Raw genomic sequence first — 17,282 nt, 5'->3', positions numbered from 1 at the left:
AGATCATCCAGCAATAAAAACTAAGACAGAAATGCAGAGTAATTAATTAAAAGTAAGACACTGATGCTTTCCTACCTAACCTGTTAAAAAGAGAGGTATTTAAGGAATGGGTAATGGAAATTATTTGGGATTTATCAAAGAAGATAGAAATTTCTTTAGAAGTTATAGCTAGTGAGTGGGATAAAATGAAAACAGAGTTTAAAATGGGATAGAAATAGATATGGTTAAGAAGTAATAGGAATTATTATTTAAAGGGGCTGACAAAAGTAAAAGTATTGCAGAATAAGGGGAATGTCACAAGAAGAAATACACCTGCAGAGTGCTAAAAAGAAAATAAGGGCAACTTCAACTACCACTCCATTAACTGGGAAAACTACTCATGTACCAATACACTTGCCCAATGTTTCCTGGAATTCATTGATTCCAATGCCCTGGACCAGCTCGTTCTTACCCCCCGCTAGAGGTAGCAACATCCTTAATCTGGTCATTACTAACATGGGTGACCGTTGTTCAGCACCAATAGTCAACTCCTCCCTGGTTAGATCCGACCTCAAACTAATCACCTTGGAAATCCAAATCCCTCCCACCCCCCACCTCCCGCAAAGGTAACCACCATGAAACATTTCTCCAAGGCTAACTCTGGGCTCCTAAAAACAGAGATGGCTAACTTCACTGCACTCATGCAAATGGAGAATAGTTGCACGACCGCTGAATCATACACCAATGCACTGTACGAACATGTACACAAATGCATGGATCTCACCATATCCAATAGAACCAAGATGCTCCTCCAAAAAAAGGAAGCCAATCTGGTGGTCCCCTGCCATAAACAAATTCTAAAACAGAAGGAGGAAACTGATGCTGAATAAGGTGAAGTCCCAAGACTGGAAAAACTCCCTTACCAGACTCAACAAAAAGTTGAGATCCCTCATCAAATCCTCTAAATCTAGCTATGAAAACAGAATTGCAGCAGATAGTAAAGACAACCACAAGGCCTTCTATAGTTATGTAAAGAATCTCCACGGCAATACCCAGATTTGCTCTGAGCTACTGCACAATGGTACCTCCTATACTGTGCCAACAGTTATTGCCAACATACTGGCGAACAGATTCAGTGCCAACTTTACCCCTCCCCCCAAAGGACCAATCACAATACCAGTTGATTGCCAAGCACCCAGTATTACTGCTGCACAGATTAAAACAGCAGTGTCCAATGTCAAGAATACAGCTTCCATGGGATATGACAAAATCCCTGGCTGTGTTGTACATGAACTACAGAGTGAAATGGCACCTCACCTGTGTGCCCTGTTCAATCATAGCCTCACCTCAGGCTTTGTCCCTACTGAATGGCACACTGCTACAGTCATCCCTCTCCACAAAGGAATTGCTACTACAGACCCTGGGAACTATCGCCCCATTAGCCTGACAAGTCTGATATGCAAAGCTATGGAATGCATCATCATGGACCTAATAAACAAGGATATAGGGAATCTCCAAACTCTGGATCCCACACAGTTTAAGTGTAGATCATGCCTGCTCAACTTGGTCGACTTCTTTGAGTCAGTCACCAGAGCTGTGGATGAAGGCAAGGTGGTTCATACAGCCTACCTTGATCTGGCCAAAGCCTTTGACACCATTCCTGACTCAGGAATCATAGAAAAACTCACTAAGCTAGGCATCAACCCTTATATGACAAGGTGGATTACAAACTGGCTCACAGATAGAACCCACAGTGTGAAAGTAGCTGACTCCAAGTCAGACTGCCGACCGGTCACTAGTGGAGTCCCACAGGGATCGGTCCTGGGTCCTCTCCTGTTTTGTATCTACTTCTCAGAGGTCCAGGCCAACACAAAGGGACTCTGGCTGACAAAGTTCACAGATGATTGCAAGTTGGGAGCCATTATTAACTCCCCAAGTGATGTTGACATCCTACAGAAAGGTCTCACTGAGACCAACGACTGGTGTCAGAACCATGGCCTTAAGCTCAATGCCAAAAAAATGTGTTGTCATCCCCTTTGGAAAAACCCAGTTCCCATGAATTACCACATCGATGTTAGTTCACTGAACACAGAAGACGTTATAAGAGATCTGGGAACACAGGTTGACAGCAACCTCTCTTTTGACCACCACATGGCCACTGTGGTCAGAAAGTCCTTCTATGTAGCATATCTCATTGCTAAGGGTTTTGCATCCAGGAAGAAAGAGATCATTGTCTCCTTCTACTCTTCCCTCATTAGACCAATCATCGAGTACAATGCCCTATTTGGCATGTACCTCACTAGACACTTGCAACAACTAGAGGGGCCACAAAAGTACCTTACAAAGAGGATCCTAGGCCTTAAACACTTGTCCTGTATGGACAGACTCAAAAAACTCCAACTATTCTCTGTCTCATACCACCTACTTAGAGGCGATCTCTGCCTGACTTACAAAGTCATGTCTGACCCAGCTCTGTTAGAAATGCTACATCTAAAGAAATCCCAATCCCTCTGCACCACATGGTCCAGAGACCTCAACCTCATTACCACAATCAACAGAATGTGCTGGAGGGACAGGTTCATAACCAAGAGACTGCCTATGCTATGGAATGGACTTCCCATACATGTCAAACAGAGCATCTCACTGGACCTCTTCAAGAAAAATCTTGATGAGTGGATGGGAAATAGAAAATTCACCCTGGGGATCACTCTAGTGGCTCTACTCGACAGAGGGACTGAGAACTAAAGTCAGGTGGCACAATGCCAGGGTAATCCTATGGGGCTAGACTTTTAAAGGCTCCAGGAACATTAGCCTAGTACACACCTATGAACCTATAATATAACCTATAATATACATGAGTGTAGAAAGATTGCTGTTAAGCAACTGTTTTTTTTTAATAATAACTCCCAGAACACAAAACCTTTTAGCACAATGACTTAGACAACAGAAAGTAGAAAGGGCTTTCACCAAGCTTAGGTAGCCTATAACAAGAAAAATAACCAGAGATCCTATAGCAGTATTACAGATATTTCAGAAATATTATGACTTTATATAAAGCAGAGAAATTTAAAAATGAAGAAAGAGGACAAATGGAAAAAAATTATGGAAGACTTAAGTATGCCAAGGTAACAGTTAAGATAGGAGGAGATGAAATAAAAACAGTGATATATAATCAATCTACAGGAAAGTTTTCCGGAAGAGATGTTATTCTTGTGGAAGCCTAGAAGGTAGGAGATTAAAAAGTGATAAAGATCGGAAAGGTTTTCTCTAACAGCATTTTAAAAGGAGGGGAAGCACAAACACTTAGAAGAAAAATGTTTTGACTGTAATACCTAAAAATGGTAACGATCCATCAGACCCAGTTTCACATAGACCAATTTCCACTTTAAAACATGATTATAAAGTGTTTATGTCTATACTCGCTAAAAGAAAATCAAAATATTTGCCAAAATTGATAGATTTGGATCAGTGTGGTTTTCGGGAGGGGAGGCACACATTTGACAACATTAACAGGACATTGATGATCCAGAGGGAAGCAGAATATAAGAAAATACTGCTGTTGTTGGTGGGTCTTGATGCAGAGAAAGCACTTAGAGTAAGCTGAGATTTTATGAGTAGGGCAGGGGAAGCATTTGCATTTCCTGATACAATAATATGGTTAATTAGGAGGATACATAAGGATCAGAGGCAGGTTCCTCTCTGATAAGTTGTTTCTGAACAGAAGAACCAGATAGGTGATCCTCTTTCCCCTTTATTATTTGCTTTATATTTAGAGCCATTGTCAAAGAAAATAAGGGGCTCAGAAATTCGAGGATATAATTAGTATGGTAATCAAGAAAAGTTGGTTTTATTAGCAGACAATATTATTTTGTACCTGATAAATCCAGAAAAGTATATTTCAGTATTGTGGAACATTAGGAGACAGTTTAATGTATTTTTGGGATATAAAATTAATGAAGATAAAACAAAGGCTATAGCCATAAATTATATACTGGCGCATGAATTGGTTCAGCAATACACAAACTTATGGTGACACAATAAGATTAATTATTTAGGAGTATGGATTAAAAATGCTTCTGTTATGTTAGCTAAGGATATGTGGGAAGAGAGCTCTTGTTTGCGGATATCGATAGTAAGATACAAGCTGTTAAAATGTTTTAGTCCCCTTAATTTTTACAGGTTAGCCATATTATCAACCAGAGAAGTTGCAGACAATAATTAATAAAGAGTTAAAAGAATTTATCAGGGAGTAGAAGAGGGCGAGAATTAAGTGGGATAAGTTGATCCTTGCAATTGAATCAGACAATCCTAAGCAACCTTGTTCTAAGTGATATTTTATAGCTACACAATTAAGGCTCATATACATAAAATGATTAGAAAGTTAGAATTCAAAGTGGAAGGTGATGATGAGGCATGGGAAAATTCAACAAATAAGGAAAGAGTAAAATTTTGTATGCAGATCCTTAAGGACAATAACAATAGCCATACAGAATATTATGACAGCATTGCTATATAGACTGTATTTTATATAGCATATATCATAGACAGAAGTAGGTCAAAAATTAAAAATGGTTCCAGGACTTGGAAATGACAGTGTAGAATACTCAAAATATGGAAACATTTCTACAATGGAAGATGCCTCTCCTCCCCATTATAGAAGGAAGTAGCAATCCACAAAAATCACAAAAAAAGATGATAGAGTGAACTACTGAGGAAAAGAAAGACATTATATATTGTTACTATTATGCAAAAAGCCCAGAATTTCCAGACACAAGATATACAAAAAGATTGCAAGAGAAATTAGTGGAAAGAAAAATACTTCCACACGAAAAAACGTCAGAAGTTTCAAATAAAAATTTGTGTTCACTAATACAACAGATTTGTCAAAAAAATTATATAAACCAAGAAACTTTGATCTGTTTGGAAAAAGAAGCATCTGAGGAAGTGCAAAAATGTAAACAACCAAACCTAGAGATTTTTGAAAAGTATAAAAAAGAAATATGGCATGAGAATGAAAGAGAGATTTAATATGGTGCAATATTTATGCAAAGTTGAAAGCCAAATTAATCAATACAAAAAAAGGCAGCCCCAAAGATATTTAAAGGGAAATACAGGCAAACGCATCCAGATATGGAAAAGTTCACATTAAAAAAATATCACATAGATGAAATTTAAAATAGATTAGTAAAAAAAATAGAAGTTGAAGTGATGAAGTGCCTGTGAAGTGAAGGATTTGGTATAGAAGGTCTAACATGGGTTACATCACAGCATGATGGAACGAGTCCCCAAAGTAAGGAGAAACAGGAAGATCAGGAGACATCTGAAGAAGAAATATGCACATGGGGAAGAAAAAGAGATTTAATATGGTGTAATAATTATGCAACAATGAAAGCAAAACTAAGCAATACAAAAAGGGCATCACCAAAGATCTTTGAAGAGAAATACAGGCAAAGGAATCCAGACATGAAAAATTTCACAATAACAAATATCACAAAGATGGAATGTAAAAAAGGTTAGTAAAGTAGAAGTTAAAAAAAATAGAAGTTGAAGTTGTGGAATGCCTGTGAAGTGTAGGATTTGGTATAGAACATCTAACACATGTTATGTCACAGCATGATGGAATGAGTCCTTAAAGTAAGAAGAAACAGGAAGATCAGGAGACATCCGAAGAAGAAATATGGACATGGGAAAGAAAAAGAGATTTAATATGGTATAATAATTATGCAATGGTGAAAGCAAAACTAATCAATACAAAAAGAGCCGCACCAAAGATTTTTGAAGAGAAATACAGGCAAAGAAATCCGGACATGGAAAACTTTACAGTACAAAAAATAAGAAGACGAAGAAAAGTAGCAAAGAAGATTAGTAAAGGGGAAGTTAAAGAAATAGAAACTGAGGTTATGAAGTACCTGCAAAGTGAAGGATGCAGTGTAGAAAATCTAACTCAGAAAGCACCACAGCATGATAGAACAATTTACATCCAAATTAAAGAGAAACCAGTGGAACGAGAGGCAACTGGTGAGTTGCCATATGAAGATATTTTGGAGCCTTCCACAGGAAATCAGCATAAACTTTACTTGAAGATGGACAGCAAGGGAAGGAACAGGAAACTGTGGTAACTCTGACCTAGTCAATGTTGAGGAGTGATAGGCCAGTGAGTTTCTATATGACAGAGCAACTAACACAAGATGAAACTGAAGAGAATGTGCCACAGGAAGACATTATAGAGCTCTCTATAGAATGCTTGCAGGAAATGGAGAACAAAAAATTTGCCCTTAGTTTTAGAAGAAAATGAGCTAAGAGAAGAGTTGCTTGATTTAATAGAAATAGATAAACATATTAAGATTAGTGAAAGAAATAGACTGCAGAAGGTCAATAAAACCCCAAAAGTCAGAAGTTTAAAACAAATTAACACAGTAATTAGGACTGTCCATAGAGATCCATGCGATATAACAGAAGTAAACAGGATATATTACTGTGCAGCTAAATTAATAACAGATAAAATTTTACCACAAGAACACAGGATAATAAGGGAAAGGAAGGGGAGAAATTGAATACCATCATGAAGGATCGAATTGAGAAAACTACAAAGCAATTAAGATAAGAAGTCTCACTGTTAGAAGAATATAGAAAAGGAGACAGATCAACAAAAATACTCAGAAAGATAGATGTGAAGATCAACAAAAATACTCAGAAAGATAGATGTGAAAAAGCAATTTGCAGTATTACAATGAATCAGGCTTTATCATGCACTATCGCAAATAATAAACCAAAAATATCAGTGCAGGCAGAAAAACTTAAAAGATACACAGTTAAATATAAAGGAAAAGTACAAAATAAGCAATTTATTGATGAACCAAAAAAGTTTTATAGAGAATTGAGAAACAAGGTAAAAGGAATTGAAAGACCACCAAAAAAAGAAAAAATAGACACATTTTGGAGAAGTATTTACGAAGATCCCGTAGAACATAACAACGATGCTAAATGGATAGAACAAGTAAAAGAAAGAATAAAAAATTCAAAGTTACAGGATATGAAATGGGATGAAGTAACAGCCAGAGATAGTGAAACAAAGTTAAGAAAAGCCTCTAAATGGAAAATCCCAGGCCCAGATGCAGTGCCTAACTTCTCATTAAAAGTATTAACATTTTTGCACTAAGATTTAGCCATGAGTAAGAACTATTTATATGTGCACTGCAAACAGACACCAACCTGGTTAACAACAGGAAAAACAATGCTATTACTTAAGAGTGAACCTGCAAGCTATCCTAGAAACTATAGACCAGTTAACTTGCCTTCTGACAAAATAAAAACTATACACTGGAATTGATGCCAAAAGATTTTTCCCCAAAAAATCTTAATTAAATGTACACATATGACAAAGGCAATCTTATATTTATATAAATGAAAAACATACAAAATGATATCACTTTAATTGCAAAGAGTTTACATCACAGACACCATTAAAGCAACTGCATTTGTAAACATTATACATCACTTATAAACCATCCAGTCATTGTCAGTTAAGCATTATATAGCTCATTCAAATCCTGCCTCTTAGACCTTGTTCCTGCTCTGCATATATTGTTACCACAATTCCCATTTTTCCTGTGTAGTTTGCTCCTTCCCTTTTCTAAAGATCTGCTCTCTAGAAGATGCTGGGTGAGCAGATTGGACTGACTAGAAAGATGATTTTTTTTTGAGTTATGCTACATTATCAAAATTGCCTAGACATAGTAAAGCCTTGCTTAGTCAAATTATGGTAGCTGCCAAAAAAAGCAATTACCAGAAAATGGAAATCAAAGTCTAGACCAACTTTAGTAGAAGTAGTGAATATAGTGACAAAGATACCGTCAGAATTTTTAGAGGAAAACTCAGTTATGGCAACAGAACAAAAGAGCAATAAAATAAAGTCATATGGAACAAAGGGTCATTTGTTGTTAAATAAATTCATAGTGGAGAACTGTAAAAAGGGGAAGAATCTAAGTATGACATGGATTGACTACAAAAAAGTATTTGACAGTATCCCACATTCATGGATAAAAGAGTGCTTAAAAACGTGTAAAATACATCCTACACTATGACTATGAAACTGTAGCAAACCACTTTGCAGTTAAGCCATGATAAAAGACAAATTATTATTCCAAGGATAAAATCCAAAGGGGATATTCCAGGGTGACTCCCTGTCACTGTTGCTCTTTTGCCTTGCCCTTAACCCATTAAGCTGTCTGCTTAACAGATTAGATCATGGCTATAATTTAGTTCCCAGAAGGCAGCAAAGTGTAAAGACTTCTCATCTTCTCTTTGTCAGTGATTTAAAACTGTACAGCTCTTCAGATGAGGAATTAAAAGCACAACTGCAAGTAGACAAAACTTTTTCAGATGATATAAGAATGTCATTCGGTCTTGATAAATGTGCAAAAGCAACCTTTAAAGCAGGAAATCTGCAGCACCAAGAAAACATCAGTTTAGGAAAAGAATGTGATAAAGAAGAACTTGAGCAAGACGGAGTGTATAAATATTTGGGAATTGATGAGGGATCAATAATAAAACATGAACAAATGCGAAGATTTTAGAAGTCTTAAATTAATCTTAAAAACAGCATTGACATCTAGGAACAAAATTCAATCCATTAACCAATTTGCTCTTCCTGTCCTAACTTACAAGTTTGGAGTGATTGACTGGGCCCAAAAGGTGTTGGATAGATTAGACAGGAAAATAAGAAAGATGCTTCATGCTCATCAATTGATTTATAAAAATCTGTGCATACCAAAATCATATATTCCCCATTCCGAAGGAGTTATGGGCCTCCTTGAAACTGATTATATGTACAGATCTGCAATTGTGGGACTGCATATATATCTGCTGACCTCACAAGACCCAAACATAGTGAAAGTTTTGAAATGTGAGGAGAATAAATCTAAGATGACTTCCCTGCTTAGTCTAGCAGAAGCATATTGGCATTAAGCTGAAATGGAAATCAAATGAGAAGTAGATAAAAATCAATCAGCAAATGAATGTGCCAAAAATCAAAAGAAAGAATATAAGGTGAAGGATCATATGAGAAGGCAAGAGATATGGAAAATGTGTAAGTATAGTTGCAAGTATAGAAAACTCCTGGACGAAAATCATGTTGATCAGGATCAAATGCAGGAATGGTTAAGGAGAGGCAAATTCAAACCAAAAGATGAAAGGTTAATATTGGCAGCCCAAGATAGTGGGTTACATACACATTGGTTTTCAAAGTCCAGTATACATGTGGGAGAAACAGACAAATGTGGGTTTTGTAAAACAGAATTGGAAACAGTCACACACCTTGTTGCTGGTTGTGATATGCTAATGGCAGAAGGACTGTATACTGAAAGGCATAATAATGTAGCAAGACTCTTGCACTGGGGATTTTGCAAACATTATAATATTGAAGTAGCTGAAAAACACTAGAAACATGAACCACAAAGCATCATAGAAAATAATGATGTCTACATCACATGAGATCACCCATTACCAACAGTTCAAAAGATAGATGTCAGAAAAAACAGATATAGTATTCCATGAAAAGAAGACAAAAGTAGCATTGATCATTGAAATTGCTACACCCAGTGACTATAGTGTCTTGCATACAGAGAGAGACAAAGTTATAAAATATCAGGATTTGCAGGCAGAAATGTGAAATAAAGAAACCCAGACAGTTCCAGTCATAGTAGGAGCACTGTATATTATAAAAAAGAATCACCAATCATATTTAGATATGGTCCCAATGCATGTAACTCCATACGAATTGCAGAAGGAGTCATTACTGGGCACATTGCAGGTGCTGCGAAGAGCACTTTTGGCTAACATCAAAGTCTGAAATAATACTAATGAGAGTTGAAGAAAGGAGATTTTGCCAATAAGGATGACTGCAAGTAAGTCTACGGTGAACAGGCAAGAGGGAAATAGAATTTACTGGATAAAACTGGCAAAGGAACCAAGGTACTGGGAGCAACAGTGAAATGAGATTCAGTCAAATGAGTTTTCAATATTTAAAAAATTAGGTAATTTGGTCTTGGTCAAATGAAATTCTGTGAAATGAGTTTTCAGTCATTTGAAGTAAACTCATGTGTGTGTGTTTGTGTGTGTGTATATATATATATATATATATATATATATATATATATATATATATATATATATATGCATATATACATACACACAAAACACGCATATTTACACATATACATGCTTTTACTGTTTTACACCATGAGCTCCAAATTTTTATTTGAAGTCAGAAGCAGTTGATATCAAGCTTTTAAATCATTGGTTATTTGCTTTGGTGTTTTTATGATTTTTTTCATTTGTAGTTAGCCAACCCCCATTTCAAGATCTTAAAAAGAAATCTCACTTTCATCTTTCAAAAGTGTTATGCTATTGTTTTCTATGCTTATTTTCCAGTAAAGTACTTGCTGCATACATCTGTATGTATGTATAGTTACATCTTGTAAGGTATCTTGATGATGCAAGCTATCAAAATAAAAATATCTGCAGTTTTTGTTTTAGTTAGCCACAGTATTTGATGTGTCTGTGCTGATGTGCTACATCGGTCGTCACCCATTTAATTGAAAACCAGTCATTTAAGCCCTGGTGGACATACAGTACAAGCAACCTCTTAAAACTGGTACATATTATCTCTGGGGTTAAGTAACCTCAAACATAACCATATTAGCTTGGATTTGCAAAGAAGATGTACACCTCAAGGATGGTGTTTACAGCTTCACCCCCCCCATGCACACACACACAAAATGGTATTGTTAATAAGTTGCCAGTTCAGTATTTTGGCTGTAAATGGGCTTTGATGCATGTGGCGGTGAAGTGCCACCCTTGTCTGACTGTTAACACATTTGTGCCACCCTTGTCTGACTGTTAACACATTTGTGCCATCCTTATCTCACTAACACATTTGTGCCACCCTTGTCTGACTGTAGCATATTTTATGTTTCTGTACTGGTGATATTATCACTCTGTTTAAAATCTGTTCTGAATGAAGACCTCTTAATTTTAATCTTCATTTTGCAACCCCATTCTAAACCAACCAGCCGAAGAAACAAGTGCTGTCTGTGTACCTTCATATGAAAAGCAAGTCTATTAACTGTTGGCCAGGTGAACAGAAAGAAGCACAGGAAAGTATAATGCTGTAATAAGTAGCTTTGTTTGACATTGTGTATTACCCTAGGCTGTAAAGCTTTCTTAACTAACTCAACCTTCTGCCTCTTCTTTTATTTTTTAATACTAATTTCTGTAGGTAGGAAAAGATTCGTACTTTAGTAATTGAATTGATGTCAGTCTAGGAGATGTGTTGTCATTTTTGATTTAATTACTTGTTTATCAACTTACACCATATTGACGAAGTGCATTTGAGTGGCTCTCAGAGTCTGCATCTCTGAGAACTCATCTTTGTTTTATCACAAAGGTTAAGAACAGAAGTTCTGAAACACTTAACACTCATGAATAGGATGTCTAATTTCTAGAAAAATATTTAATGGAAGTGACTTAGTATATCTACTAGCATTACTGCTCTGTAAACTTTTATCTCAGGTTACTCCGTGTGTGTGTGTGTGTGTGTGTGTGTGTGTGTGTGTGTGTGTGTGTGTGTGTGTGTGTGTGTGTGTGTGTGTGTGCATGCGCGCACGTGTGTGTGTCACTGCTAGCTGCTAAACAAATAAGGTCTTATCTAATAATTCATATTTTTGTTTATATTTGGAATAGGATATAGACTTTTTTTCTGGTACATAAAATGGCTGTTAATAAATAAATAAGTTCAACAATGACCAAACATAAAAATCTCTGAATATACTTATTTCAGGTCAGGTAGAAGAAGATATGTTTTTGCTTATCAGTGGAGGAAAACCTTCCAGAAAATGTGGAATCATGTCCAGTGGAAACAACCTCTTCTTTAGTGAAGAAGGCATACGTATGTTAATGACAGAAGACTTGGACCTTTCAAATGCTAGGTAATATCCATGCTGCACTTCATATATTATAATCTGCTACAAATTAATTTATTTTTTTACCTTAATTTACTTTTAAACTGTTTCATAGATGGCTCCTAGTGGACAAGTATACAGAGTGTTGTAACAGATGCAAAAATATTTCTATGTTTAAAATTAAGTTTTTTTTTAATCAACATGACGAGTCAGTCCAGGCAACCAAAGAAACAGCAAGAAAACATATATTCTGTGTTATGAATTTAGAGAATGGATATTTTATGCATACTACAAATACCAAGGTCATACTTCTGAACAAATTGGATTTTGTGCACTTTACTGTAAATTGCCAAGCTGCAAAATAAATCTTTAAGTTTATTTTTTATTAATAATAATAATAATAATACCCATTTGTTAAATATGTAGGCCCACTGGACACACAGTCCCTTTTCAGGAGTGACCAGGAGCAATGTTTGGTTAAGTCACTTGAAGGTACACTGTAAGCAAATGAAGGTTAAGAAAATCCATAGCCTTAACCCTCTGTGCCAACTGCCAGATGAGAGTGTGTCAGTTGATATAACAGTAACAATTAATATGGAAATGTGCCATGATAACAGCATTTGATACACGGTGGCTGCAGCCGGCGCATAAGTCAAGAATGTAGAGCACAGCAGAGGGCCACTGTCACATTACAAACTTATGACATGCCTAATTTCTCTTGTTTGCCAAGATGTTTAGTGTGTCTGACCACCTGAATACTTTGTTTGTGTGTTCTAAGACTGAGCAGTACTACACTGGCACATTCCAGAAGAAACAGATGATAGCACTAACACACATGTGCACACGTACACACACATGCGCGCACACACACAGACACACACATGCACATACAAAGGCTCACACAGACACAGAAACATACACAGACATACACACTCAGCCACATGCACACATACTCAGCCACACACACACATGCATACACACACACTCACACAGACACACACACACACACACACACACACACATACACACACACACACACACACACACACACACACACACACACACACACACACACACACACACACGCATACATACCACCAAACAGAGTATAATGCCAGGTTGTGCACACTGGCCCAGTGGAGAAGGTTTCCATGACATCACTGAGGTCATAGGATGGTATGAGTGTTTCCCCAGTAGCTTGCATAACTGTACAAGAAGCAGTCATTTAAAGTTAGAATATTCTCTCTCTGATATACTGTATGTGGAAAATAAAACACACTTTCCTGTAAACTTCTTCCTGTGTCTATGGTGATACTATAGTTATGTTCATCACTAAGCAATACTGGGTGATGGTACACAATGTGCTAAGTATGGCACCATTCTACAAGAAATAGTATAACCAGCTACTTCTGTGGGAACTTGTGTCTACTAGTCAGAACTGATGTGTACAAAGCAACCTTTCACATAGTGTCCTATGTTTGCAGGAGAACATTCATGTTGAAATCCATGCAAATCCAAAGTGAAAACATTTTCTCTTATTCCTTAATGATGCCAATATCCATAAACCAGCATAGGAAAAGCACATTTATTAATGCTTCCACATCAGCAGCCATTCTCACAACCAGTGTCCATTACACTGAGCACTTTGTAAGTTGAATATCCTAGAGCTGATTAGAAAGATTCACTAGTATGCCAGCTTTAGCTGTAATAACTAATTTACTGAGATAATGAATTTGCTCCACTCAAGATAAGAAGTCAGGACAGTTCATTGAAACATGATGTTCTAGTCGTGATTAAACTATTATTATTAACCAAACTTGGCTGAAAGGACTGTTGCATCAGAAAGAGCCCAAATTATGTCCAAGCCTGCCATGCTCTGGAGTGTTGTAGTGGTAAGAGCCAACACTTTTAGCGTAAGGATTTTAGAGGTTCAGTCCTGGGCACTGAATGCTGTTTTGGCAGATTCTATATGTTTTTCCTATGCCTATGTGGGTTTTCTCTGGGTATGTTGCTTCTGTCTCCCAAAAAACATGCTACATAGGAAAACATGCTACATAGGTTTATTGACTATTCTAGAAAATATCTCCATGTTTGTTTTATGGAGCTTCTCTGTTCTGTTTTCTCACCATAAAGGAGCCCTTGGTTATGTGAGATTTACTCTCCAACTCAGTATTTCCTTTTTACTGTTCTCTCCCATTAATATGCTCATGGCCTCCAGTTTGAAAATCAATGCCACATGATCTGAAAAAACAGCAACCACAATGTTATGCTTCAATTTGTGCACATAGTTGCTTCCTACCACATTATCTGTGTTGATTAGTTTCCCCAGATGTAAATTTTCAGTTTATCACTTAAATCCTCTAAGTATTTTAAACTATTTTTTTTAAATATTTCAGCTTCAGTCTTTAGTTTTATTTTTATTTACACAAATAGCATCCCGTCCTGCAGCATCTCCACATCGCTACATGTGTATTTGTTCATCAGTTGTAGTAATTCTGCTCAGTGCCTTACATTAATTGAAGCATATATCTGGAACATACTTATTAAGTAGCTATACTTTTCTCCTTTCTTCTGTTAATAGACCAACAGGATCTGGATAGAAATCTGGAAATTAAGTTTTTACTTTGTAAGATATTGGCAGTGTCTCTTGGGTCAGAAAAGGGGGCAACATTATTATTAATTTCAGAGTGATGTAGGGTATTGTTTGTTAGTCTTCTAACATAGCTAAATAAAAATGTAATCTTTGGTTTCAGAGGCCAGCCTAAGTTCATGGGCTACTTTAGTAGACCAGGTAATGTTTTTCAGTATTTTTGTAATGCTTTTGATATTTTCCTTAAGAAGAGGGATTTTGGATTTACGATACAATTTAAGAAGTTTTTCTCTCTTTTTTTTATAAAGTTGTTTATGCAGGTGTACCACCAGGGAGATTTTATTTGGCTGTCTTATTCTTGTCACCTTCCACAGTACTATTCGTAGAAGTAGTATGGCCTCATTTCCGCTATAAGATCTCCAGAAGTGCACACAATTTCTGTTTGTGGCCCCACAAGTCTCACAGACAGACCTTGTCCTCTTTCAAAACATGGATGCTGTTCTACTTGAAATATGTCCATGTATCTGGTTTGCCCTTGCCGCCATCCTCCCTCATTGAAACTGATTTCTTAATATCCACGTATCCTTTTCTTGTTCTGGAGTTTTAGCCTGAGCTCATCAAGCCCATGCTGTACTCCTAGCTTATCAGTCCGCACTGTGCATGTGGAAGAGTTGAAATGAAGCCGACAGATCTTTCATCATCAGCTTCCTCAGGTACCTTTCAGAACTTTCTCTCCCATCAGATAGTGCTCTTTCATCTATACAGCAAACTGACTGATGCAGTTTTCCATGACCTATGTAATGTCAGCGGTAAAAACATGAAAAGAACTGGGCTAGGGGCCATATTGTTTCCTCCTTGAGAACTTCTCATTATTGCCACCCTCTGTTAACATCAGTCCAACCCCTTCCCCACCCACCCAACTTGCTGGCAATGTCTACACCCAATCCACCCCTCCCCCATCACAACCACCACATCATTTTCATAAGGAACTTGCAATGTCAAAATGAGCCTGAGATTTTGCTGTTGTTCAGAAAGATCACATCCAGAGTTGCCTCTGCCCTGCTCCCCAGTAACCCAGATGTAGAACTGGGTCAGGTTAGTCAGACAGGATCCACGTATTATGAATCCATGCTGGATTTCAGTGCTCATCACTTTCTTCTCCACAACTTCATCAGCCCTTTTGTGAATCTTTGCTGGATTTCATTAATCATTCCTTTCCCTTCCCATATCCTCATAAGTCTTGATAGGAGAACTGCTTGCATCATTTTGCCCATAAGTCAGGTGTGGATCAGCAATAAGCAGTGTCTAAGGAATCCTTGCTTTGCTGTTGCTCTTAGGAACCACCGCTGCTTAATTTAACCTCTTGTGACTGCCCTTCCCTTAAGATGATGAGTTCTTTTCTGTAAAAGGTTTTACTTACTTCTGAACAACCCCAGTAAGATCTTATGTTAGAGCCCATCAAGTCCTTGTGCCATTTCATTCTTTTCATCTTTTAGTATGAGGATCTCTGCAAAACTGACTGGACCCCAGTGACAGAGTTAACTGATATGGATAAAACTGTCTTTTTTAACATAGTCGGCACAGAGATGCAGTACAAATTATCACAGGCAGCACCTTGAAATAGCTTCCAAAGCACTAGTTGAAATGAAATGAAGGGTACCGCAGCAAAGCATTGCAAGGTACATCCATTATCATAACACTACACACAGTAAAGATCTCTGACTGCAGCCCTAAAGACCTAGGTTCAGTTAAGTGGGCTGGAGGATGGAAGAATTGCCCAGGAGTGATGGAAGTGAATGACCACTATTAATTCATGCATGTTATGGGAAAGGAGGTGGTCACAGTCCTGCTGCAGGAACAGCACCTGCCAAATAACTAAATGTTTCAAACTAAGCATGTACAAGGACTCATGCATACCAAGGAGTGCTCAGGTACTCTAGCTGGGGTGCTGGTGTATGCAATCATGGTTTTACATTGCTGGTTGACTGCACTGTGCCTGCTGACTGGCAGAGTTACAGGTGGGTAGGACACAGCAAAGCAGATAATGCCAGACACTGACCAGCCATCATCTTATTCATTTCTCACACAGACGCTAGCATTTGTCTCCTATGGCACCACACGCCTATAAAAGATATTCCTCTGGTTCTGATGACCTTAATTGTTTTCTGCTACCCTCACCAACAGCTTTGAGAGTCAGCATGAATCTGGCTTGACTAATGTTCACCTGAATCCGCTAACTCCTGTTATTACTTCAGGAAAAATATCTCATTGAAAGGAAGTTCATCTCATTATCTAAGAATGGGAACTGTAGCCTGCACAATTTCACTCACAGATTCCTAAGTTATGCCCAGGTCATTAGGTACTTCACCTCTCATGTTAGTTAATATTTTGCTCTCCATGTACTTTGTGATCTACTTTTTGCTCGGTGTAAGAAGATCAGGAGAAGACAATACCTGTCTAGTCTGCCCTGCCATGTAAGGGTTTTAGTTTGCTGCTGCTACTGCATCCCTAATATCTCCTGCTATTTTTCACTTATCCCTTATCCTCTTGCATGCCTCAATGCATTTCATGTTCTGCAGCCATTCTGACAAATCAGTCCATGAGTCTACAACATCAGCTCCTAAAAGAGTCCTTTTGGAGTTCCAGGAGGTAGTTAGTCCCTACAGCCTATTGTTTCTGCCCACTTCTTCTTCTTGTATTCCCCTTGTTTATTTCATCCTGGCACGATCTTGTGCACCAATATCATGAATACT

At 37.5% G+C, this 17,282-nt stretch overlaps 1 protein-coding gene across 4 annotated transcripts in view; it reads left to right on the top strand.

The window, feature by feature from the left end:
• RELN (reelin) overlaps positions 1-17,282 on the top strand; it is a 3,085,913-nt gene that overhangs the window by 2,608,727 nt on the left and 459,904 nt on the right. For all 4 annotated transcript variants that reach the window (XM_044088524.1, XM_044088525.1, XM_044088522.1 and 1 more), the window contains exon 43: positions 11,819-11,966. In XM_044088524.1, the coding sequence (XP_043944459.1) occupies positions 11,819-11,966 (148 nt within the window). The remainder of the gene's footprint in view (positions 1-11,818; positions 11,967-17,282) is intronic.

This window comes from Protopterus annectens, chromosome 11.part0, assembly GCF_019279795.1.
Source record: "Protopterus annectens isolate FY-2018-M chromosome 11.part0, PAN1.0, whole genome shotgun sequence".
NCBI lineage: Eukaryota > Metazoa > Chordata > Ceratodontiformes > Protopteridae > Protopterus > Protopterus annectens.
This window is presented reverse-complemented; position numbering and strand designations above follow the sequence as displayed.